The sequence below is a fragment of the Cnephaeus nilssonii genome (assembly GCF_951640355.1).
Source record: "Cnephaeus nilssonii genome assembly, chromosome: 5".
Lineage (NCBI taxonomy): Eukaryota > Metazoa > Chordata > Mammalia > Chiroptera > Vespertilionidae > Cnephaeus > Cnephaeus nilssonii.
Genome location: NC_137076.1, coordinates 53,743,100 through 53,768,179, shown reverse-complemented (window position 1 = coordinate 53,768,179; position 25,080 = coordinate 53,743,100). Strand labels below are relative to the sequence as shown.

Genomic DNA, 25,080 nt, shown 5'->3' with positions numbered 1-25,080 from the left:
ACTTTACATATAGCACTAAGGTTTATAGAAAATGTTGTAGGCTTATGATCCCAGCAAGTAAAATTACTAGCTTATTTTCGTAATTTTTGAAATAAAAAGCGCACAAAATACTTGAATAAGATCTATAAAATGAAGAAAAAGCAACACCCTAGTTTTTAAAAAATTTGCCTATTTTCCCTTCAAGCAAGAAAAGTCTAAATTCAAAAATTTAAGTGGAGGCATTTATAGACCACAGTGCAATTATATATATATAAAAGCCTGATCATCTCTTAAAGGACACTTACACTGCATCCAACAGATATAATACAGGAATAAGCACAGCCTAAAATTCCTCATCTGAAAGCCTCTGACTTCGGCGACTGCTTCGTGGAGCCATCAATGAGCCAGAGGCTTATAAAATCCGAACCAGCTTGCATGAATGCTTAAAACACACGGTGAAATATCTCTCTCTCTCTCTCTCTCTCTCTCTCTCTCTCTCTCTCTCTCTCGTCATTATGTTTTGAAAAGCTTTAACTGGCTTGTTCATTTTTCTGTTCTAATGTGCGGAAATTCTCATTATATGAAAAAGTGCCTATTTGTCTTTCTCCCAGATCCACCCTTCAAAGCTAAAGCAAAATTAAATTGGGACATCAGATGCTAGAAAAGGGCCAGGAAGGATGAGGTTCACTTTGAGAAAGGTAATTTAGTTTAGTCAAGATACATTACAATTTTCTAAAATTTTTATTAGCTGTGCTATTATATTATTCTTTTATTTTTTCCTTGCATTTCCAGCACTGCTCGGAGTTAATGTCCACCATACTGCAGACAATGAGAGAGTATAGATGAAGTGCTTTATGAAAAATGTAACATTATAATATATACTCTAATGCTAACATGATGGTGCTTGTGTGGTGATTTATTTGCTCTACGCACCCAGTGCTTCTGATAACACCTTAGTTCCCATTGTTGCTTTCATTTTGCAGACAAGACACAAGGACCACAGCAAAGCTTAGAACTCAGATTTGTTTTACTCCAAACTCCAGAATGTGGTCAATCCTACTTGATTTATTTCTTTAGAAGATGCGCATGTAAAAGCCATCTCTAGGGTGATTCATAAGGTATTTAAATATGTAAATGCATATTTCACCCATATGGAAAAGCTGAATATTTCTAGTTTTAAAATATACTTAAATGTATGAAATGTAACAACTATTGCCTATAAATGTGCTATAGCTAGTAAGCCTTTAGCTACTTCTCAGAATACACATTGGTAATAACATGAACATGATTAGGTTACATAAGTAAAAAAAATATATATATATTTTTTCTTGCATCTGGATTGTTATATGTGCATAAAACATTATGAACTATTTTAAGGCAAGAGAAAGTTCGTCCTAAATATTTTCCAATAAATAACAAAATGGTATATTTATTATCTATGTCAAATCTAGGTCTGTCTGAGTTAAGTGAGTATATCTCAATAACTAAATTTATAGACACAGGAAAAGAAGAAATTGAAACTAGTCACTCATCCTAAAAGGCCAGAAAGGAGAATGAGCCGAATGTAGGGGTCCATAATAAAAGACCATGAAGCACCTTTCAAAATAATGTGAAAAAAAATTCCTGAAGTTTACATATTTCAAAATGTTATCATAGTTATATATAAACTGGACCTGTTTGTATAAATATGTGAAATACACACATGTACACACTATCCCCCATACAGACACACTAAAGTTGATCTGATCACAAAGACTGTGTTATCCATAGCATTGCAGCCTTATTTTTTATATTCTATTTGTATGGAGAATGATCTGTGCTTTGATTAAAATAAGAAATATACAGTAGAGGTTCACTGAATAAAAACCACACCAACCGAACACAAACAAAGCAGAACCAGCTCTGAAAAAACACTTTGCTAATACTTTTTAAAATTGTATAGGCTTTCAATTATAAAGTTTCACTTTCATATATATAATAGACATTTAATAAGCACAACTCAAAGAAGTCAACCCAAAATACGATGGACTCAAATGTATTCAGACTGTCTCATAACCTGGGGCTGAGTGACAGATGTACCGCAGGATTCAGGTAAAGTAATCAGCAACAACACGATCCTTCCTTAGCCAAATACATTGCAACTTGCTTTAAATTAAGAAACTGTAAATATTTAAGAGCAGCTAAAAAGCTCCAACTTATGAAAAATCTAAAGCTATTTTTGCAGGAACTTTTCAGTGTTGTCATAATCATTTTAATTAAATTCTCATTTTTCAGGTGGTCCCTTTAATTGTTTTTTCCTACTTCTTAATGTGTTTTTCTAAAGCCATTTCTTTTCTGCAGCTGTGTGCGATTGGTTTTAATGGTAGCTGCTTCCTTTTTTGCCTTCTGTGAATTACAATTTTAAATGGTTACACATTTTTTGTTTTACTGCCTTCAGCATAGTTTCATAAAGATGTTTAAGGCTGTTGCTGAACATTTTCATTTCCCATCTGAAAAACCAAGAACCATTTGAATATTCCATATTGGCCTTTTATGACTTGCTTTACCTTTTAATATGTAAATGAAAGCATATATTTTATAAAGACTGGTTTGTTTCCATGAAATTATAATTTTGCTCTTTTAAAATATAAATTCAATAAACAAGATAATATGTGATAGTTCTTTTTATGTTATATCTTACTGTTCGTGAATGAAACACCTCTATTTTATGTGATGACAGCCATTTACAATGAAGAACTAGCATTTTCAGATCATAAGAATAACCTATAACGTGAAAAATGAGGTTTCACACTTGGATTTGAATTATCAGTGGTCACAAAATGTCAATAATGAGGCTATCTAGACCTTTCTTAAATTTTAACTAAGCAATTAAAACTACTTGATGATTCAGTTTCACTTTCACCATGATGTAAAAGATAACTTTACTACAAACTGTTATTACATTTCACTTGTAAAAGTTATAACATAAATTGTACTTACTGCCTGGGTTATCTCCAATCCCATTGCTTTTCCCATTCCAGTACCAGAGCAAAAGGGTTGCGTCACGTGACCCGGAGAGAATGTAGCAATTTCCCCCAATGTACGACTCAGAACGAGTGAGGCAAGTGACCACATCCCAATGGCCAAACACAACTTGGATCAATTTTCCTGAAACACAAAACAGTTTTCTTAAAAGTTGCTATAAAATTAAAAAAAAAAAATGTCTGCTCATCATGACCATTTCACTTACAAGGTAATAAAGCCTTATAAACTCAGATTCTGATAATTCAGATTTTATAATAAAATTTGATCTGGTCCAATCTGAAAGTTTTCTTTGGATAGTAACACAAACAAAAAATAAATTAAACTGTGATAATAATGTTTTGAAAGGCAAAAACTATTTTCAATTCAAACTATAATATTTAAGGACTATGATACCATATCATTAAAATAGCTAGTATAAATTACAAATGAATCATATCTACTGATGGAAGTAGGCCCAGGGAATGCTTATTGGGAATCATTTCAACATTTTCTTAAATTACTCTATATGATTCAAAATACAACGAAACTTAGTTGTCTTTTGAGAAGTACTCTATACTTCAGACTTCACTAATACAAACCCTTCTTTGACTTAGTAAAGATTTAATGCATTTCAATGTAAGTCACTTTGGAGAGCTTCTGTTTTTTAAAATCAGGATTACATGAACTAAGTTTTGCTAAAAGGACTAATATACTGTGATTGCAATTTGAGCCAGGTCATTATTTCTTTGTTTTAATTTCATTGAATGATGAAAATTTCCTTGGGGGGGTGTGATGATAAAATTGAGATTAAGACAGTTTATCTAAACTAATGACTTTGGGGGTGGGGGAAGGAACCCAGTGAACTTACTATATATCTAGGGCTTCAAATACAGGATGAATTGTTCACATAATGGTGTCAGAAAAAAAGTAAATCCCCACTTATTAGAATCTTTGTTTTAATTAGATATGATATTTATAATTCATACAAACTTCTCCAAAGAATTAAATACCTATAGATCTTCCCTTTCATCCCTATAGTTTCTAGCCAACATTTGCCTTTGAAATATCTGAAGAATCTAAAAATGAATGTCATAGAATAGCTATCCTTAATATTCACCATGACTTTATTTTTTATAAGTGTTTCAGGGGTCATTTGAACATAACTCAAATGTTCAAGGAAAAAAGACACTAACCTGAAAAAAAGTTTGCATGTTTAACTTGGAACACATCATAATCTATTCAAAAGCTTAAGGTCTCAAGTATTGGCATCTACATGTAATTAACTTTTTAAGATAATAATAAATATAACTAAAACATTTATATTAAATTGTTTTAATTTTCTATTTTAATAAATGTAAAGCTTATTTTAAGTGCTGCAAATTTAGAAATAAAACATTGAAATATACTTGTTCTAAATCAAATGAAAAGTCAAATACAGTGTTTCCACTCTTGCACAAAGACTACTAGTAACTTTAAAATCAGATTCATTTCAATCTAAAATTGCAAAATTAATAAAGTACAGTTTAATCATTTTTTCCTGTGAATAAAGAGTTTGGTCAAAGCAGGTGTTTTAACTGCAAAATGTTAAAAATATTCATTTTTTAATTCCTTCAGTCTTTTAAACTGACATTAAAACATTTCATTTTTAGCCCTAACCGGTTTGGCTCAGTGGATAGAGCGTCGGCCTGCGGACTGAAGAGTCCCAGGTTTGATTCCAGTCAAGGGCATGTACCTTGGTTGCGGGCACATCCCCAGTAGGGGGTATGCAGGAGGCAGCTAATCGGTGTTTCTCTCTCATCGATGTTTCTAACTCTCTCTCCCTCTCCCTTCCTCTCTGTAAAAAATCAATAAAATATATTTTTAAAAAACATTTCATTTTTAAAACTAGCTTTATCAGTAAAGAATATGGTAAGAATTCAAGACTTTGTAGAATAAAACGTGTGGGGGCAGGAGCAAATAAATATGAAAAAAAGTAATAATTTTCACATCATTTACAATTTTCATGCCAAATAAAGTAGAGGTTTAGTGTGAAATGGGTGGGCTTAAATTAGAGGTAGGGCTTTTAAAGGCCAAGAGAGAAGTTAAGTAGGTCACTCTTAGCACAGGTTAGAAAACTGAAGATTAAATCAGTGAGTTTTAACTACTAAAGAAACAGAACCACAATATTGTGATTGTTTTGATCACGGAGTATGTACAGCGACTTCTGGCTAAGCCTGTACCTGAGTGCTGAGAGCGTATAAACTAGGAGTGACTTAAATAGGTCATTTAGAATAGGCTCATTTAAGATTAGACACCCATCAACTCAGTGGGCTGCAGGAGTGAGAATGAGTGAAATAACTACAAGTGGCTACGTGAGGTATGTGGGGTACGTGGGGCAGAGGAAACCAGAGCCCTCCACATGCATCTGGCACTTGCAAAAGAACAGCTACTCACTCGGTAACGTGTAATTTCCAGCTCATGTGAGGACAAAGTGAAAAGCGTTATCTGTAAAAGTGGGATGGAGTAAGCATAGTGACAGAATGATCCAAGATTCATTTATTAATTCTCATCAGCTGAGTTATCACTCTGCATCTAGAACATCAGTGTCAGGAAAATGGATACTCGCTCACTGCGGTTTCTTTTCCAACTACAATTTCCCAGTGTTTTAATTTTTGTCCCAAAAGTTATCACAGTGATTTTCCATTCAACAAACACTAAGTGCCACGCAGGAGGCCTTCTCACACCTGTATAGTGGTAAATAGACAGGCAAACAGACGTGGCCCCTGCCCCCAGAGTATTGACTGTCCAGTAGGGCAGACACACATTAAACAAACCCAGATATATAATCAGGAACAGTGATTAGTTTTATAAAAGAAAGAGTACAAGGTAGAACTAGTGGGAATAATAAGTAGAACAAAAGTATACTGGGCGTCAGGGAAGATAAAAACGAGCAAGTGACATTTAAGTATTAATATATAAAGGGTTTCATACTTTACTACAAATTAATCTTATTCTCTACAATGTATACTTTGGGCTCAACTCTGAAAAACATTATTTTTTTAAGTTAACTTTTTCCTGTTCTGGCAGCCTTTCTCAGTGATATTTGTTATTGCTACGAGGCTGAAGTTCACTCCTCCTAAATAAATCACAGCATATAAATACCTGCTGCTCTTTTGGTAAATTATTTTCTGATAATCTCATAAGTGTTCTTCAACCTTTATTTTTTGTTTCCTTTAATACTAGTCCATCTCTCCACACACTAATATCAAATATTACCACAAGCACTAGAATATCCCTTTTTTGACAGAACAAATTTTCTAGTTAATGTTTTATTTGACAGCTGTGCTACAAATAAAAAAAAATTCAAGCTCAGGACTCCACACCACTGAATCTAAAATGTGGCCTGAAAATAATTCCCACTGCTGAGGGAAGGTTTTATTGTTGCCTCTGCTGTTCTGGTTGTGTCCTGAAAACATGATTTATGTTAAAAGAATTTCCTGTTACAACCGTGTTTCTTCCCCCTCCCCATCCCAAACCTAATAAGAGAAGGATTTTTATTTATTTACTTTTGCTTATGTGCTAAAATATAATTGAATTCAACACTCGTGATCGCTTAGCCATTATATATTATTATTTTAAATTTATATTTATTGTTGAAAGTATTACAGATGTCCCCTTTTTAAGCCATTATATGTTATTGATCATACAATTTTCCCCTTGCTTCTCTGCCAAACTTAGGAGAATATATTTAATATTCCTATTGTCATGTACACATATTGTAAGGCACATAGTTATCCTAACTGAAATTATTTTAAATAAAACTAGCATCTGAGTTTATTTGTATAAAAGATAGTAAGAAAGATATGAGGACTATAATTTGAGAATTTTTTCACAACTTTTCTGGCAAGTATAAATATTTTTATTGTACAAGCCAAGTCAGTATCATTAACATGAAGCTTAAAATAAGGCTACTTATTATGAAAACGTTTTACACACACACTTATCTGAAAAACAAAACAGTCAAACAGAAGATTTTGGAAAGAGGGGAAGAAATGCAATCTAGTTTATTAAGTCTAATGTAACATGGCAGACACACTAGGAACTTAGTGTTGTATGTTATAGTGCTTTCCAAATTCAGCAATTATCAACAGGTAACACCTGTATGAGATAACGTGGGATAATCACGAAGAACGCTACATTTGAAGTCAGAAGAGCTGGCTCCAAACCCAGTTCTGTCACTGTTATCCATACAAATTTCAACAAATCAACCTTTCTGAACCTCAGTTTCATCATTTGAAAAATGGGATAAGGAAACCTGTCCTATTTCACAGAATTATTGTGAAGCTGGAACAATATGCATGTGAAAAAAATTTTTAAGTTCTAAAGAACTGTCTGAGTGTAAGAATTATCTTAATTATAACTATTATATAATGTAAGGTCAATTTTCAAATATTAATATCCAATGCCTTTTAAAAATGATATGAATGGACAATAAACTCAAGAGCCCTTAAATATCAAAACCAAAGACTGAGATAATATATAATTGCACTTATATGACATTCTGGAAAAGGCAAAATCCTAGAAATGAAGACTAGATCAGTGGTTGCAAAGAGGCTGATGGGGGAGAAGAATTGACTACAAAGGGGCCGCACAGGGAATTCTGGGGGTGAGAGCTGCTCTGCACCTCCATTGTGGTGGTGGTTATGGGACTCTGCAGTCTGCCCAAACTAATGGACCTGTATACCAAATAATGAAATTTATTGCATATACATTCAAAAAATAATGTTCAAAAATGTGTAAAACACCATGTGCAATATAAAAGGATATTTAAGAAAATCTTTAAGAGTATGAAGCAATTAATCTGAAAATTTGTGCAAACAGGAAGCACAATTTGAGGTCAAACAGTGCTAGTGTTGGCATTACCACATGGTGAAAGTAAAGGTTAAAATTTTGTTATTAAATCAGAGAAAATTCATTATAATTATATGCTATTTTAGGAAAACGTATCAATCCCCACTGCATTTTTAACGAATTCTAGAGGAGTTTTAGGTTCAACAGTAATCAATCTCATAGACCTAAACATGTAATAAAAGCCCAATTAATAAGAAGGATTTGAATGATGAGGTTTTCTTTCTGGACATACAGAATAAAGATGCAAATTATTAAAAAACCCCAGATCATCAATTCCATAAAATAAAACATAAACAAAATCCTGCCTGAAAACAACTTGTAGGGTTTATTGTAGGAACAGTAAATGTTAAACTGTTTTCCCTACTCTTTCATAGCTGTTACAATATTGTCACCAAAATACACTTAGGACATACTCTTTCAATACCAGCAATTATATTTTCAATACACTGTACTTACTAAGGCAGAAGAATGGACTCATACATTTATAAACATCATTAACAAGACTGAAAGATGACTTGCTATAAACCATTTAATAAACTAGAAATTTCAGTGAGAAAGAATTTTCTATTCCCACAACATTTAAATCAAGATATCTGTAGAGACTTGTTTTAGCTGAAATGTGTACTTCCACAGTATCCATCAAGTTCTAATGCATTAATATCTCATTTTAATTATTTTTAAATATTCACCTATATACTTACTATATGTTTATTTAATCCTCTAACAGTTTCCAAAATATTTTAAAGAGACCCCATGAAATTTTTCAATGTTTCTACATTTCCTAGATGCAAAAATTTATATGCATTTACTGGATCAGGTCTCCTGTCATAATTCCGAGCTGTGTTTGGTTTGTCCTGCATGCAAATGAATATATAGACTTAAAACTTTATATTTTAACAAGACCTGTCATATAAAATCAGTAGTCAGCTACTTTTCTTCATGATGGTGTAGATTTCAGCAAGATTCTATGCAGAATTGGGTGGATGAAGATTTCTACTCCCAAGAAATACACCTAATGAGAATTTCCAGTAAGGAAAAAAAATCCTCTAAATAATACAAAAGTGGGAAAATACACACGCACACACGTATGCTCTTGTCATAAGATTATGCAAATACATGTGCATATGGTATTTACATACCATCATAAGCCTGGGTGACAAATCTACTATAAAAAGCTGCCTCTTAAAAACATGCTGAAGCTAACTTAATGGTAGACTACATAGTAGATTGGGGAAAAGTGTCTTTTCCTTATTTTATAAATGTTAGAATCATGTAATTTTTGGAAGGAAGAAGATGAGAAAGCATTCTGAGTGTCTCAATGTTACTTACAGTAAGCTTTAGTTCACGGATGAAGAAAATAACAGTTACCTGTGTCTGTAGAATAGACTCGGAAACTTTTATCCCAGAAGCCACAGACGAGGATGAAGCGGTTGTCGGAAGTGATGACAAAGCACTGGGAATGGACTTGAATACTCTGGTCTAAAAGGTCAGTGATCTGCCTCCTGTGCATTCCTGTATTGCTGGCTATGAGAACAGAGGAAGAAAAAATAAGCTTACTAAACCCACATGTGCAAAGAAATCCTATAGTTTGTCATACTCAGGATAGGGGGTGAGGGAGGAGAGGCAGCATGTTCCAGGGTAGGAATATTTGACCTTTAATTTTAAATATAGTAATATTTGAAAAACCAAACAGGAAAACACATCCGAATGCTGGAAGAATGTGGGCAGCTAAATCCAACATCTCAGTAAGAAATTTTGCCTCGAGGAAAGAAACAATAACATGCTACAATTTAAAAAGAGTGTGCGACTCCCGGACCACGCTTTCTAGCTCTTGGGCAGGACCAAAGCAGATTACAATCTGCAGATTGCATCATGGTTAGGTTTGTGTTTCTGACAATCTCATTACACCTATCGCCCTGAGAATGGATTTGTGTTGTGACAATCCATTACCTTTAACTTTTTGTCACAAGGAAGAGATATTAGAATTTAAATGTCATATAGCTGAAATATTGTAGCATCGTGTACTACTTTGGCTGTAACAGGTCTTTAATTTGACTAGATGTGAACTCCCCTTTCCCCTGTTTACAGCTGCACTTGCATGTATGGAAAGGGGAGAACGACTATTTATTAAAGATACTTGTAATTGAAAAAGTCAAAGCACAGCACGCGGCCACTTTCTTACCCCTTATGTAAGCAATAAAACAAGACAGCCTGGCAGTGTGCTTTCAAAGTGCTACAGAGCACCCGAGATGGGGTTTGTCACAAGGCACAAGGTCAGACACGGAGCGACATTAAGCACGCGGGAAGAGTAATAATCCTCTAGAAACACACTATCAAGTATGTCATTATCAGAAAAGGAATTTTCACTGAGGTGCCTTTTTTGGCATTATGAGGCCAGCCAAATAGAAAGCTTTGTTTCTAGTCATCTCAGGGGTATTTCACACCAACTTTTCAACGTAAATAATGATTCTTACATTGCTAAAGCATCTTGATTGTATCAGAAATTGGAACAAACACAATACATTTCTGCATCGGATTATTACATATTTTGTATTATAGTCTGTAGGTTTAAAAGTACTATAAATGCATTATGATAAAAATAGGAAAATATTTACATTACATTCATTGTTTATAATAACTAAGTTAACGTGGCCAACTTAATGGAAGGCTCAGAGAATAATACAGAAGAAAAATGTGTTCAAAATACTATCCAGTGCTCTGCTGGGAACACCTGGGGACGCAGAGGAATAAAATATTCCCTGCCTTCAGGGCATTACAACATGGCACACATACACATGTGTAATACCGCAAAATTCTGCTAGTGTCTGACTACACAACTTAACTATGTAAGGTTATTAGGTAACTGTTTGATAATGGGATTCATATTCTTTTGGGTGATTAATGGGCTAGAAAGTAACAGCAGTAGTTAAAAGGGCAGGATTCCAGTTTGGGAACATTTCTCCATCCTTCCACACAAAGGGAAGTTACTGACAGATGAGAACTTGTATGGGTATCACCGTGTATTACAGAGAGACATTAGTATCCCACTGGATGAAGCTGTGGGATACAGTTCAGTTGTTTTTTAATCCCAAGAAACCTAGCAATTAAAAACAAGGTATGTAGTACTTTCTAGACTGGTTAGTACAGTATTTAATTCCACATGAAAATTGGAAAAAATGTCCACTTTTTCTGTGTTATATGCCTTTTGCTCCTATGATATAAACTTTGATACTGGTCTCTTTTGAGGTGTGATCTCTTGGGAGGACCTAGCTCAACAGATCTGGGCATGTGCATAATTTTGAATTGATTGACCACAAAGTGCCAACGGATAACGGCTGTTGCCCCTTGAGCATTCAGATGAATTATTTTATTCTAAGTAAGTGCTTACTTATAAGTTAACATTGCAACATCCATCTATCTATCTATCTATCTATCTATCTATCTATCTATCTATCTATCTATCTACCTACCTACCTACCTACCTACCTAATCTATACAACCTATACAACCTACATCTCTCACAACTGCCTTTCCTTTATCTTATTGTTTCCTCCGGCATACTCCTGAGATTCAATACTAAAAGTATTTTTATGTAATGAAAATTAGGTATATTTATTTGTCTAGATAAGCAGTCTTCAAACTTGGGTGTGCATACCCCTGGAGATTTAAGAGTTCCCCAAGGATACACAGGCACAGATGGTTTTAAGGGAATCAATTTCTAGTTCCTCAACTTTCATATGTTCTCCTGCCTGAAACAGGTTTGCCTAAGGACTCCTTTCTAACCTCGCCTTTCGCATGCTCTTCTTCCACTAGATTAAATTAAGGCATATTTCTCTCCTACCTAGAACCTTAGTATGGTGCTTCACCTCAGGATATAAGAACCTCTTGAAAGCCAAAAAATTGGAAAATTCAAAATACTATAATGCGATGCTGAAAAGTGAATGTCTAGGTAGCAAATCATTTTGCAGGGCAGGTGGTTTCCAATTCAATGCTTTCAATCAAATGGAAGGAGCATCTAATCAGGCTGTCAATTGATAGATCATTAAAAATAAGTTTCATGACAGACTGTTAAAATGGCTGTTGAATGACAGACCATAACAATATTTCTTAATAGACCACTATATATTTTCACATAACCCAGAAAGAGCTCAACGATTTGAGTGACATTATTAAAACAAAACTCTTTCTTTTCCCATTTATTTGCTCATGTGAGTGACATTCATCAGAGTTTCCATCCATAACAAAACAAAAAAACTAAACAGAACTGTTGACAAATCCTGTCCCATTCAGCAACAAATAATATTCATCCATGAACACAGGAATTGTTTCATTAAAAATATATTTCTAATGAATGTTTTTATGTTTCATAATGTTTATTAAAATGTTTAATTTTCCATAAATCTTAGTTATAATTGTATAAGGGGAGTAAAATGAAAATATAAATTCAAGATGAAAAAGGAATAATGTACAATTTTCAACTAGAGATTTTTATGCATTTTTTAAAAACAAAATGTTAGCGATTCCTTTTCATATTTAGATTCCATTGGATATATTTAAAATTTTATACACTTTGCAACTATTTAAACTTGTGATGAAACTGTTCAGCTGTCAACTTAAAAGTGTGTGGGAAGGTACATGGTTTTAAATAATTATCTTAGGAGATATAAGAGCAAACCATCTGATGACCAGTGATCGGGACCAGGAAAGAAAACTACGGCCCACGGGCCAAATACGGCCCACGTCTGGTTTTGTATGTAAGCGTTTGTATGTAAACTACGGGCCAAATACGGCCCACGTCTGGTTTTGTATGTAAGCGTTTGTATGTAAACTACGGGCCAAATACGGCCCACGTCTGGTTTTGTATGTAAGCGTTTGTATGTAAACTACGGGCCAAATACGGCCCACGTCTGGTTTTGTATGTAAGCGTTTGTATGTAAACTACGGGCCAAATACGGCCCACGTCTGGTTTTGTATGTAAACGTTTGTATGTAAACTACGGGCCAAATATGGCCCACGTCTGGTTTTGTATGTAAACGTTGATTGGAAGACGGCAATGCTCATTTGTTTACACATTGTCCACGGCTGCTTCTGTGTTATACCAGCGGAGTTAAGTCCCTGTGTCTGAGACCTTACGGCCCACAAACCCTAAAATATTTACTATCTGGCCCTTTACCAAAAATGTTTACCTATGCTTACTCTAATGGGTTGTGATTGCCAAATTCATTTAATTATAGACTTTATACTATAGGATATTAATTGTCAAGTTTTAAGGTAAATAGTTAAGTCTATACTTCTAGGAATAATGCTTTAAATGACTTAGCAAATGGGTTTTATTATTTGTCTGACTTTTAAAACTTTACTAAAGTGAGCATTTAAAAATTTTTCAATATATGGCAAATCATGTCTACTCAAAGTAAAACAAGATTTAGGAAAAAGAGTACCATTTATCCTACATATAGATAATTAGTTCTTATATTTCCACTTATATTTGGGGAAATGATAAATGACTTAGTTTAGAGTTTAAGATTATGTTAGCTCTTCTCGATAGTTTATCTGCAAATCTTGGCCATTTAGCTCTCTGGTGAAACAAAAAGGATGACATACACATAAGGAATATCTTGAATTTCAAAATACTAAATCAGCTTACTCAAATGCTTCATTTAAAGACTTTAAAATCCTAACAATGTATTTGTGCCAGGGAAATTTGACAGTCATAAGGCAAGCACCCATACTAGTAGTATACCCCATAGTTATGCAATTAGGTTTTTTTTATCCTAAAAGTTATTGGATAGCATCTTTAATATCGAAGCTTAAATTCTTAGTGAAGCCACAGCTGCAATCCCCACCCCTGAGGATGAAGAATACTAAAACTAGCTATTTTAACTAACCTACTCAGAAGGCAGAACAGCAAGTAAGCATTCTAAGTCACCTGCTGCCGGGACTCATCTCATCCCCATGGCTCTTTCTGCTCCTCCCTTTTCTTTTTCTTTCCCCCTGAACAAATTTAACCTCCAATGGCAATTTATTGGGCTGTAGGACCCTAGGAAAATGAATACGAATATCTTAACACTGCCATTGGCTAGGCAATATATTTCAACTTTGAAACTGCTCTGCAATTGCCCATTAATCCCCTCCGACTGAACAGAGGGTCCAGGAAGAAAGGATTGATCTCCTTTAATGATGAAACCCTGGCACTACAGTTTTATTTTTCACAACACAGTGCTGCTAAGAACCCCACTGTTATTATGAAAATTTCCCTAGCAAAGGAGCTCCATCACATTACTGGGGCACCAATTCATCATAACGCGCCTCGCTCCTGCTCATCAACAAGTCTGAGTGATGAAAAGATCCAATATTATCCTGACAGTACTTCATGCGCATTCTCAATCACACATTATTACAGCATCCATATTAATTTTCAGTGACACGCGTCCTAGGCCTGTTCAAATTAGGCAAACCAACGAGGGGGAGTTGATGAAATACCAGCATAGCCACAGCTCATTGCATTCCAATTTGCATGCAAATGGTTTATCAGGAAAATTCCATTCCCAGCAACCAGCAAGTGAAAAACAACTGTAATCTACACTTCAGGGCCACCATACAGAGCTTAATGAATCGCAAAGAGAGAAGGAAGTGACAGACCTATGAGAGGATCGATTTCCACTGGCAGCTGGTATGGCTGGTCTTGTACAGCACCTTGATGAGCTGGAATTTACAAAAGATTAAAAAAAGCATTATTTTTTAAAACATAAACTACATAAAAATGCACAAGTCAAATCTTATGTACAATTGTTTCCAAACCTCAAATTATACAGTTTTGTGAAATTTAAGGGGGGGAAAATCCAGGTGCTTTCCTGGCGAGCTTATTAAACATTTATTTTAGATTAGTGCTGTTCTGAACCTGTGCCATCACAGTGGCTCCAGTCCTGGGCCATAAGCTAGAGCAGATGCTTGACTGGCAACCTCTGATGCTGCAACAAAACAAAATTAAGTGGTAAAGCGCACTGAAAACAAAATGTGACAACCATCTGCTGACTGTAGCAAATACTATTTTTTTTGTTACTTTTTAAAAGGCAGTTTTGAATGCTGCAGCACAAAGGATCCACAAAAACGTCAATTTATGATGGAGAAAGAGAAGGCTCTACGTCAGGGAACATTTACTGTTTCATCCATCACTTAAAATCAATCAATTGAAAGTTTGAATAAAAATAAAGAAAGCTATCTGCAGATAAATGTTTTAGTTAAATGCATTTGACGGAAATATTTTCCTGAAGGTTTGAGGTTTTTCTTTTAAGTTTTATTAATATTTACTATTTCCATGGTTTCTATTTTAAAATACCCTAAGAAGCAAATGCGTAACAAAAATCAATCCATACTAAGAATAGTTGGTTCAATTCTCAAAACGGTTCTAAAGGCTCAGGCTTGCTTTTTTGGTAATTGAGAAGAGATTTTTTAGGCTGTCTCCCTGTGAAGGGTAGAGGTCTTTGGGTAAAGGGTGTAGGGCCAGCAGCTAGTGATGCAACCTTGGGCAAGTCATAAACCCCAAAATGAAGGGTTTGGAATAAATGATCTTTTCAGTTTTATAATTCTGATAGTTAAGTGCTAGGCCCTTTTCCAAATAATTTTCCCCAAATGACTCAGCCATTCACCCTGCTCAGTATCTGCCTTTTATAGACTCAAGCATTTCTAAGCTGCTTGGTGGATATTAGAGCTCTGCTTAAAACCATCTGATTTTAGGAAGTCTTTCTGACTGTCCTTGAGGGGCTGGGAAAAAAATGGGGTACATTTCAATGAGTGCACTAGATTCTAAATTTATTATGTCACCATTTCCCCTGTTAGTAAATACTGACTTTTCAAGGATGTTTGGAAGATAAAATAACTGAGTAAGTACAATAATAGCACTCAAAAAATTATAGTTGAGTGTTTATCAGAAATTAAAATAGCTAGAGAAATGAAGTCATGGGACTCACTCTTTTTTGCTGAAGATATTTTCTTTGCTGATTACTGGCTCTGCCAGTAAAGAAATCACAGGGCACATACAGACAGGGAACGATTGGGAAAGTGTACCACAGCCTCTGATGTACCCAACAGTGCCATTTACTTCCAGTAGTACCAGTACTGACCAACAGTAGCACCTGGAGAATCCGGCCTCATTGAAATGTTAAAACCGAACTGTCAGTGAAAGGTTTAGGAGGTCAACCATCTTTGGTCATGTCTCAAGTCCTAGCTCTGCCACTGATTGCCTGTGTGACCTTGGGCAAGTTATGCAGTCTCTGTGTGTTTCCTAATCTGTACCATGGGTTAGACAGGTTTATTAGGCTAAACCATATGAAATTACCAATACCTGACATCTTAACTGATTAAAAATGGCAATTTGATATGGTTCAACTTAAATACAGAATCTACATCCTAAGGTTGTTGGGGGAATACATGTAAAGTGATTAAAACAGTATTTAGAACTTAGAATACTACACTAATAAAAGAGTAAGATGCAAATTGACTGTACCTTTGTGACGCCCACCAGCCAATCAGGAGTATGCAAATTAACCCAACAAAGATGGCGGGTTAATTTGCATATGCAGGCACCGAGCGGCGGGGGCGGGATGCAGGTGTTCCGCACCGCCCCAGTCGCTCAGGGCCTCTGGGCAGCGTGGGAAGGCGGAAAGGTGGCTCCGGCCGGAGCAAAGGCGGTGCCCAGCAGCCAGGGGAAGGAAGACCCATCCTTGCACGGATCTTCGTGCATCGGGCCTCTAGCGTTCTATAAACATTAGCTGATTTTTTCCCCTGGAGGTTCTGCAAGGGCTTTTAATGAGAAGGAAGGGTAAAGATATTTTTTTTCCTAAATCAAGACTCAGACACAACTGAAATAAATGTTAGGAGCCAGCGGTCTAATCAACAAGCTGTGGAAATCACAGGCTCTGAGAAAAGAAACAGAATCTAATACCCCTCTTCAATAGTGTAATATGAATTTGATATTCATTGAAGAAAACTGTTAGGGATGTTTGACATTCGTTTTACATCAGGGGTGGGAAACGTCCAGCCCACGAACTATTATAAGGCCCACAAAATCATTTGGTCTGGTCCTGCCAAGGCAATACGGGTGAGTTAATTAAATGTTGGATCAAATACAGCAGGCTAATTTTTAAGTTGATAATTTTGTATGGCCCATGAATGATGTTATAAATACCCAAATGGCCCTTGGCAGAAAAAAGGTTCCCCACCCATGCTTTAAATCAAGGCATCCTGACAGGTAATTTAATTTGGCATAAGGTATCACAAGATAGGATGAAAGACCAGATTTATGTAAATATACCTGAAATGAGGCACAGATTTAATAAAATGGGTGCTTAATTTCTTTAGGTGCAGGTACTGGTACAGCTCAGAACTGGAGAGCACATTGTGTGGAAAGATAAGCACTAGGTATTACCATGTTACCATTCTTTGTGTTTATCTGGTGAAGAGTTGCTGGGCCATACTGTAAAGCCAGAAGGTGGGGACAGAAACACGAGTGGCACAAGATACAGGCACAAAGCAGCCTCACTGGGGAGAATTACAGGCAAAGACTCGGCAAAACATATGCAGTCCCCAAGCTTCTGTCTTACAGTAAGGGGAAGGGGGCTGGGGATAGTAAGTGGTCCATCAGCACAGGGAAGCTGCCCCTAAACCACTTTACATGTCTATAGAAAAGCTGGAAGTTGGGGAAAGGACACCTGACAACCAAGCATGGAGGAAGCAAGCTTTACAGTCAGGAAAATGGGCTTGCTCCAGAGGGGAGTCAGGAGCTCGGTCATCAGTGCTTAGCAAGCGGGCCCACACTGAGTCCCAGCTGTGGACCTGGTGGTGCTCTGGTTGAGCTCTTTGCTAAGCTAAAATAAAGATGGGGGCAGAGAACAATTAAGGCTTTCCAGCAGATGGAAAGGTTTTCTCTCCTCACACATGGTGTCACTGTTTAAACTGAAGAAGTTCTGAGCCGCCACCAATAGCCACCCTGGATAAGCACCATGGTGGCCCCGATGTCACAGGCACTGGGGCTTCCACCAGCTCTAAGGGTAACTGCAAATCCTCTTATCACATTTGATAAACACACCACCAGCATGCTTTTCTCTAATGAGTGGCATTTAGAGACTCTAAAAATCACATTTGTTAATCAAATTATAACCTTTAGTCCCAAAATATCTGTAATAATAAAAGCGTAACATGCTAATTAGACCAGACAGCCGAACGACCTTCCGGACGCAGCCAGGGCTGCGAGGGCCGAGCCCCTTGCACGAATTTCGTGCATTGGGCCTCTAGTAAGTATATATTTGCATACACATTTACCTTTCTAAAATAAGTTCACTTGAAGAAAAATGTCTGCCTTGATTTTTACCTTCTGAACTTTTTCTGAAATCTGTTTTCTAATCAAATATTGGCATTCATTTCATTTCTAATGGCCAAGAAAATGTTCTGTATCTAATAAATTCTGATACCAACACAGATTCTTCATCATGGGTACCTTACTGAGCATAGTCTGTGTGCCAAATTTTTGTTTGAATGTCAATTCAATTATATCCCATTATAAAAACTCTTCCATTTAATTTGGCATAAGGCCCTTGTTCAAAACTATATATATGTTTTCTGCAAGCAATTCAGGTATTATAATGAGCGGTACTTTTACACTTTACCAGATTTAATGGCAAGTTAACAGACTATTAAAATCTATTTTTAAAAATTTCCCACCTAAAACAATAGCTTGTGGGGGAAAAGCCTATAACCTCTAGGACTTGATTTTCCTTCTTAAAAAAAAAATTTCTAACTAGTGGCCAAAAAGAACAGTGCTAAATCCAGATCCCAACATTCCTGTTCTAATGAGAAGCACTAAATCACAGAGGGATGATCATAAAGTCTGAGTGAGAAAACATGGGTGCAAACCTGGCCCTGCCACTGACTGGCCACGTGACACTGAACGAGGAGAGTTCCCTGCGGCTGTGTCTCCATGGGAGAAACGTGGGGCTGGACTAGATGAACTCTAATGTCGGTTATACACTGATGGTTTATGATTCTAATGGTTACTTCAGTACCTTGCCGTCAGTACCTACCATAACTATTCAGCACTGAATGGGAGAATGTACTTAGGGTTTTGGCAGGCAATTTAAATATTCTTTTTTCTATCATCCACAACAATACCACCATTTCACACACCAAAGGTACATAGTAGACAATCAGAAATGTCTACTGAGTAAATGAATAAGTGGAAAAAAGGGTACATGTGTTAAATAAATGCAATAAAACTTATAATATAGAAATGTTATATTAAAATATTGTTAGAAATAGTATTTATCTCCTAAGAATAAAGACAAACCACCAGATGCCAAAGAATAGTTTATGTTTTAACATTTGTATTATATGCCTCATATGGGATTTCTTTAAGCCTTTTACATTATTAAACATTTTGTCTCTGAATAATGCTTGAAAGTTAAAAAGCTTAATCGTTGAGACATATATTTGAGTAGATATTACAACATCTTTATCCAGTGTTCATCAGTTACCATGCCTTATATAATGATGTTTCTTTCCTTACCAGGAAGGTTGTGCCACTTGTTCACAGCAAACAGCCTGTTAGCTGTGACTGTGATCACAGCAGGAGTCACCAAACCGGGCTGGGTGTTGGCTGCCACGTGAGTGACAGGGGAGTTGGAGGGGAACTTGAGGACCATGATGACATCCTGCTGGGCTTGGTCTGTGAACATCAATGGGCTCTGCAGGAGGAGATACTATTGAGTGGGCATGACAAGACCCAGACATACAAGAAGGAAAAGACGACGAAAAACGAGAAGAGAAAGGGTGCAGGAAAAGAAGAGGAGACCGTGTTAACACAATTGCAAGTGAGAGCACAGAGAGCAGATAGGCTCCTAGAAACAGCACTTAGGATTTGCCTGTTTTCATGCATGTCATCCGTTGAATGTTTTGGTGACTGAAGGAGAATACATTAACAAAAACATTTTAAAAACCAATAAATTTTATTGGCTGCCTTCCCTACCCCACTCTCATGAAGAACTACAAGAATGATTTGATTTAGATTCCAAATAGGCAAAGTATTGGGGATCACATTAAACCATACTGATTGCTAATATGTGTCAAGTACAAAAAATAAATAAAAAAGAATGAGAATAGGCAATAGGCACAAAAGGAAGCCAAGGTAATTTCCAAAGATCATCAAAAATTGTGTTGAGTTAGCATGAAGGTTTTGACAACTAAATAAAGAGATAATTAAAGCAAATACATTTATAAACAATAGTTATGCAACTTGCATGTATTATTTCAGTAGAGAAATAAGTTACAAACATAATACACAAAGTTAATTATAAAAGTGTTTCAAAGCAATGCATAATTAAATATACTTGTAAAAACAATATATTTATATAGTGTACCAAGTCATAAACACTGCCCTATTATAATGCAAATGCCACTGTTTTCTGCTGCAGCTAAGAATAAAGTGGAATACCTAGATGCCCCTGTCCCTCTGGTAAAAAAACTAAAACCCAAATCCTTTTGATTTCTCTTCTGAAAAGGAGAAAGTAATTAAAAATGTCACACAAAACACTGTCTGTTCTAATAGCTAGAAATGAAATAAATCTTGAAGACTACTAAGGATTTAGAACATTCCTACAGCCCATATGTCATAATCCAAGACATATATAACCCCACTCTGATTTACTGGCTTTATTTATACTTCGGGGGAGCAGGCCACCATGCAGTAATTGCACTGTACGTTTTCAGCAATTCTCTTCTACCGTGTCTATTTTCTAATAGCTGATTAGTATCATTCAGAACTGAAACGCTTTGATGAAGTGCTTCTGGCTGCTTTCCTGCGGCCATATTTCAAAACACCAGGTATATGTAAATGTGTGTAAGCACATATATTTAACATGTATTTGTTCAGAACTGCTAATAAAAAATTAAGTACATTTGCATTTTTATTATCAGTCCTTTTAAAAAAGTTATTAAGAGTACTTAGAAAAACATATTGCACTAAGAATTCCTATTTGCACTCTTTGCATAAAGGTGTAAATAAAGGCAACTAATAAGCTACCCAGACACCCTTCTGAGCAAGTGGCTAAAAGCCAATCAATATTATGAGTTAATCCTCCCTGGATGCTCATTCAATTAAAGGTGTCAGTAATGCCTCATCTGATGTGGCCTCAATTAAATCCAACTATCTGATGGTGTGAAAACACAGGGGGATACAGCAACAGCAGCAACGCCAGACAAATAGGCAGCCTTCCTGTGCCTGCTAATTACTACACCTGGTGTATATTATGGCTCATGCACTCAACGCAGCATGCCGTGGTTTTAATTTCTGCTATATCTTGCATGGTGTGTGTGTGTGTGTGTGTGTGTGTGTGTGTGTGTGTTTTGGGGTGCACTGATGGTTGATGGGGGAACTGATCTGTACGGCACTAAAAACAATAAACATTTGCGCATTTTATTTTTTAAATCTCTGAAATCAAAAAGTAATCTCTGTCATACAAAGGATCTTTTATACAGTTCTAAGGAATTCTGGGAAATTGGGTAAAAATGAGAAACAAAGAGTAACATCAAACAAAATCTAACTAGCTATGAAGAAGTCCTGGGAAAGGAAGTGAACATCATCTCAGACTGCCAAGCTTTATTTTTCAATGATGTAGTTTTTTAAATAATATTTACGAAAGTCAATTTATAAACTCTGAGAAAGTCTGAGTACAACATACATCATAAAGTCTCACTGCAAGGAAGTTGATACGTATTTTTGAGCTTAACAGCTCATACTGTAAATACAATTAGACTCAAGCCGAATAATTCCAGTGTTTATGCCCTTAAGAAAACATAGAAAAATCTCCAACATGTAGAAGGGATGTTTACATAGTGACTATAGTGGCAACTCTTGGCCACATGGCCAGGACAAGCCACTTTAGACAAGAAGCCGCAGATACCACCCCGAAACTCTTCTCCGCATTCTGACAAGGGGCCTCCCTCCAGCCTGTCCCTACAGTCCATCCTGACGTCAGCCACAACGCGGGCAAAGAGCAGGACACTCTCTCCAAGCCCCATCACATCCGGGGCTAATGAGTACGGAGCAGCAGCACCCCCAGCACACAGGGCTGGTCAGCCGTGATGGCAAACGCCACAGAGGGCAGGACAACTGGTGAAACAGGGAGGAGGAAACAGACCTCACCTAGTCCTGGGCGTGTCTGTGAGGTGAGTCTGAGGCAGAAGTAGGAAACTACGAGGCAAATTTCATCCATTTTTCTCAGATTCAGTGTACATACTGTTGACAACTCTGGTTTCTTTCTAACACACCTTTCCTTCCCACCCACATATGTGTAAGATGAAAAACACAATTTGCACGTGTCTGAAAAGGAGTTCAGGTTTTCAATTCAGAGGATCAAGCCCCTGGGAGAGACGGTCTTCCATCCTCATAGGAACAGGTGCCTTCCCACCCCAGGGCCAGCGAAGCTGACCTGCCCCGTGAACCAGTGATCCCTCTGCCGGGAGGGAGGCTGGCAGTAGGAACTCTGGCTGCCCCAGTGACCACAGCTGAGCAGTGACCCAGGCAGAATGGCAACAGACCAGCAGCAGGGCCTCCATCAGCCAGCACCATGGCCTGAGTCTCACAGACAAGCTATTACTAAAACTAATTCCAAGCCCCAAACATAAATCATCCTTACTGTTTTTATTACTATTTTTATGGCATTATCTCCCATTGTTCTGGCTAAATGTTCACTTTTTGTGTAGTCTTCTGCTCACTAAAGTCGTCCTTTATGTTCATTTATATCTGATTTCACCTGTTTAAAAACACTTGGAAAAGATGATGCAAATAATTTTTAAATGCTTGTTGTTCATTACAATGGTCAATTCATATAACTAGAAAAAAAAGGCTTGGAAGAAGAAAGATGACAAAGAAGGGAAAAGGGAGAAAGACACAAAGAAGAAGGTGGAAAGAGAAAGAAAAACGGAAAAGAGCCAGAGGTAGAAGGGATCAAATTCATCTCTCCCCTCTTGGCTGCTACACTCTCCGTCCAGAATCTGTCAAAATTCTGCCACCTCTGCACCACAACATGGAGTCAGAATCTATCTCAAATTATTCACTGTACTTATGGAAACAGATTATATAGTTCATATTCTTGATTTAAAACAGTAACAAATAATCTGTTTTATTGAGGGACAATTTAAGAAAAAAGCATAATACCCATAGTCTGTTTTTTAAAGAAATTATTTCCTTCAATCACTGAAAAATGTAACCCCTGGAATTTCAGGAACTCTAAAAGGAGAATGAGCACATATTTTGCAGACTGAGTCCATTTCCCTGTTCCTGATTCTGGGTTGGCCTCCAACTTGCTCTGACCAATCGAACGTGGCATAAATGATATTGTGTGAGTTCCAAAGTGAGCTCCAAGAAGTCTGGCAGGAGTGTTCTGGTGGAACCTGCTCCTCCCAGATGTCCTTGATGATGAAAGACCCCATGAAAAGAGAGGCCCAGACATCTCAGCCTGCCCCCAGCAGTGTGTGAGGGGGCCAGGGTGAGCAGAGCAGAAGAAATGCCTCAGAATCACAAGAAATACAGATGACTGTTTCACGCCACTAAGCTTTGGATGGTTGGGAACACCAAACCATCATTTTTCCCCCCCCTCGGGTCTCTGACTCTCAGCAACAATATCTTATATATTAGGATTTCATTTTAAAATCCCCAAAATGAAAAACATATTGGGATATAAAGAATAAAATTAAAAGAGGAGAAATCAAGATGGCAGCATAGGTAAACACCTAAACTGCTGCCTCGCACAACAATTTCAAAACTACAACTAAAAGACAAAACGGACATCATCCAGAACCACAGGAAGACTGGCTGAGTGGAAATTCTACAACTAGAAGGAAAGAGAAAAGCACAATAAGACTCAGAGGAGCTGCAAAAGGCTGAGGTACTGAGACGCGCGTGTGGAGAGGGCTGACAACTGAGTGCGCGGCTGGCTTTCTCAAGCGGGAGGGAGACAAAAGCTCCTGAATGCGCTGAATTCCAGTTCCGGGCAAGACTCTGGGGACCCAGACTCATACGGGGTGAAACTGAACTGTCAGGAAAGAGAAAAACACACTGAGACTCAGAGGAACTGCGTAAGGCAGAGGTACTGAGGCTCACTTTGGAACGCAGAGAGGGCGGGCAACTGAGTACGTGGCTGGCTTTCTCAAGCGGGAGGGAGACAAAAGCTCCCGACTGCACTGAACTCCAGTTCCGGGCTAGACTCTGGGGACCCAGACTCATTCGGGGGAAACTGGACTGTCTGGCAGCGGGTGGAACTTGAGGGTGGCTTTCTCTCAGAGGTGCTTGCAGCGATTACCACGGGACACTGAGACACAGGGGCCTATTAGGGCAGGGCTGACGGGAAACCAATGCTGTCTGCTCCGCCCTGAGACTCCGCCCCATCCAAGCTGAGCACAGAGGCTTTTGCAAGTCTTCTCTCATAAGGGTGTCTCCAGCACAGAAGTTCTCCCAGCATAGACACAGCTGATCCTCACAGCCAATTGGCCTGGAGGTCAACTCCCCCCAGTGATACCAACAACAATCAAGGCTTAACTACAAGACTGTGCACACAGCCCACTAAGGGGTACACCAAGAGTGTCCACCTCAGGTAACTGGGGAGGCTGAACCACTGGGTCCTATAGGACACCTAGCACACAAAGCCACTCTATCAACTCAGGGAAGCAGCCAAAATGCGGAGACAAAGAAACAGGTCACAAATGAAAGAAATGGAGGAAAGCAAACTACTGGGTATAGAGTTCAAAACCACGGTTATAAGGTTTTTCAAGAATTTTCTAAAAAAGGCCGATAAATTTAGCGAGACCCTCGAGGATATGAAAAAGGACCAACTAGAAATTAAGCATACACTGACTGAAATAAAAAATATTATACAGAGATCTAACAGCAGACTAGAGGATCATAAGAATCAAGTCAAAGATTTGAAATACAAAGAAGCAAAAAACACCCAATCAGAAAAGCAAAAAGAAAAAAGAATCCAAAAATATGAAGATAGTGTAAGGAGCCTCTGGGACAACTTCAAGCGTACCAACATCAGAATTATGGGGGTGCCAGAAGAAGAGAGAGAGCAAGATTCTGAAAACTTATTTGAAGAAATAGTGACAGAAAACTTCCCCCACCTGGTGAAAGAAATAGACTTACAAGTCCAGGAAGCACAC

The 25,080-nt window shown here is 37.2% G+C and overlaps 1 protein-coding gene across 3 annotated transcripts in view; it reads right to left on the bottom strand.

Moving 5' to 3' along the window:
- LRBA (LPS responsive beige-like anchor protein) overlaps positions 1 to 25,080 on the bottom strand; it is a 563,043-nt gene that overhangs the window by 23,583 nt on the left and 514,380 nt on the right. For all 3 annotated transcript variants that reach the window (XM_079771501.1, XM_079771500.1, XM_079771502.1), the window contains exons 50-53: positions 19,433 to 19,610; positions 14,515 to 14,577; positions 9,241 to 9,396; positions 2,959 to 3,126 (exon numbers count right to left, since the gene is read on the bottom strand). In XM_079771501.1, coding sequence (XP_079627627.1) covers positions 2,959 to 3,126; positions 9,241 to 9,396; positions 14,515 to 14,577; positions 19,433 to 19,610 — 565 coding nt within the window. The remainder of the gene's footprint in view (positions 1 to 2,958; positions 3,127 to 9,240; positions 9,397 to 14,514; positions 14,578 to 19,432; positions 19,611 to 25,080) is intronic.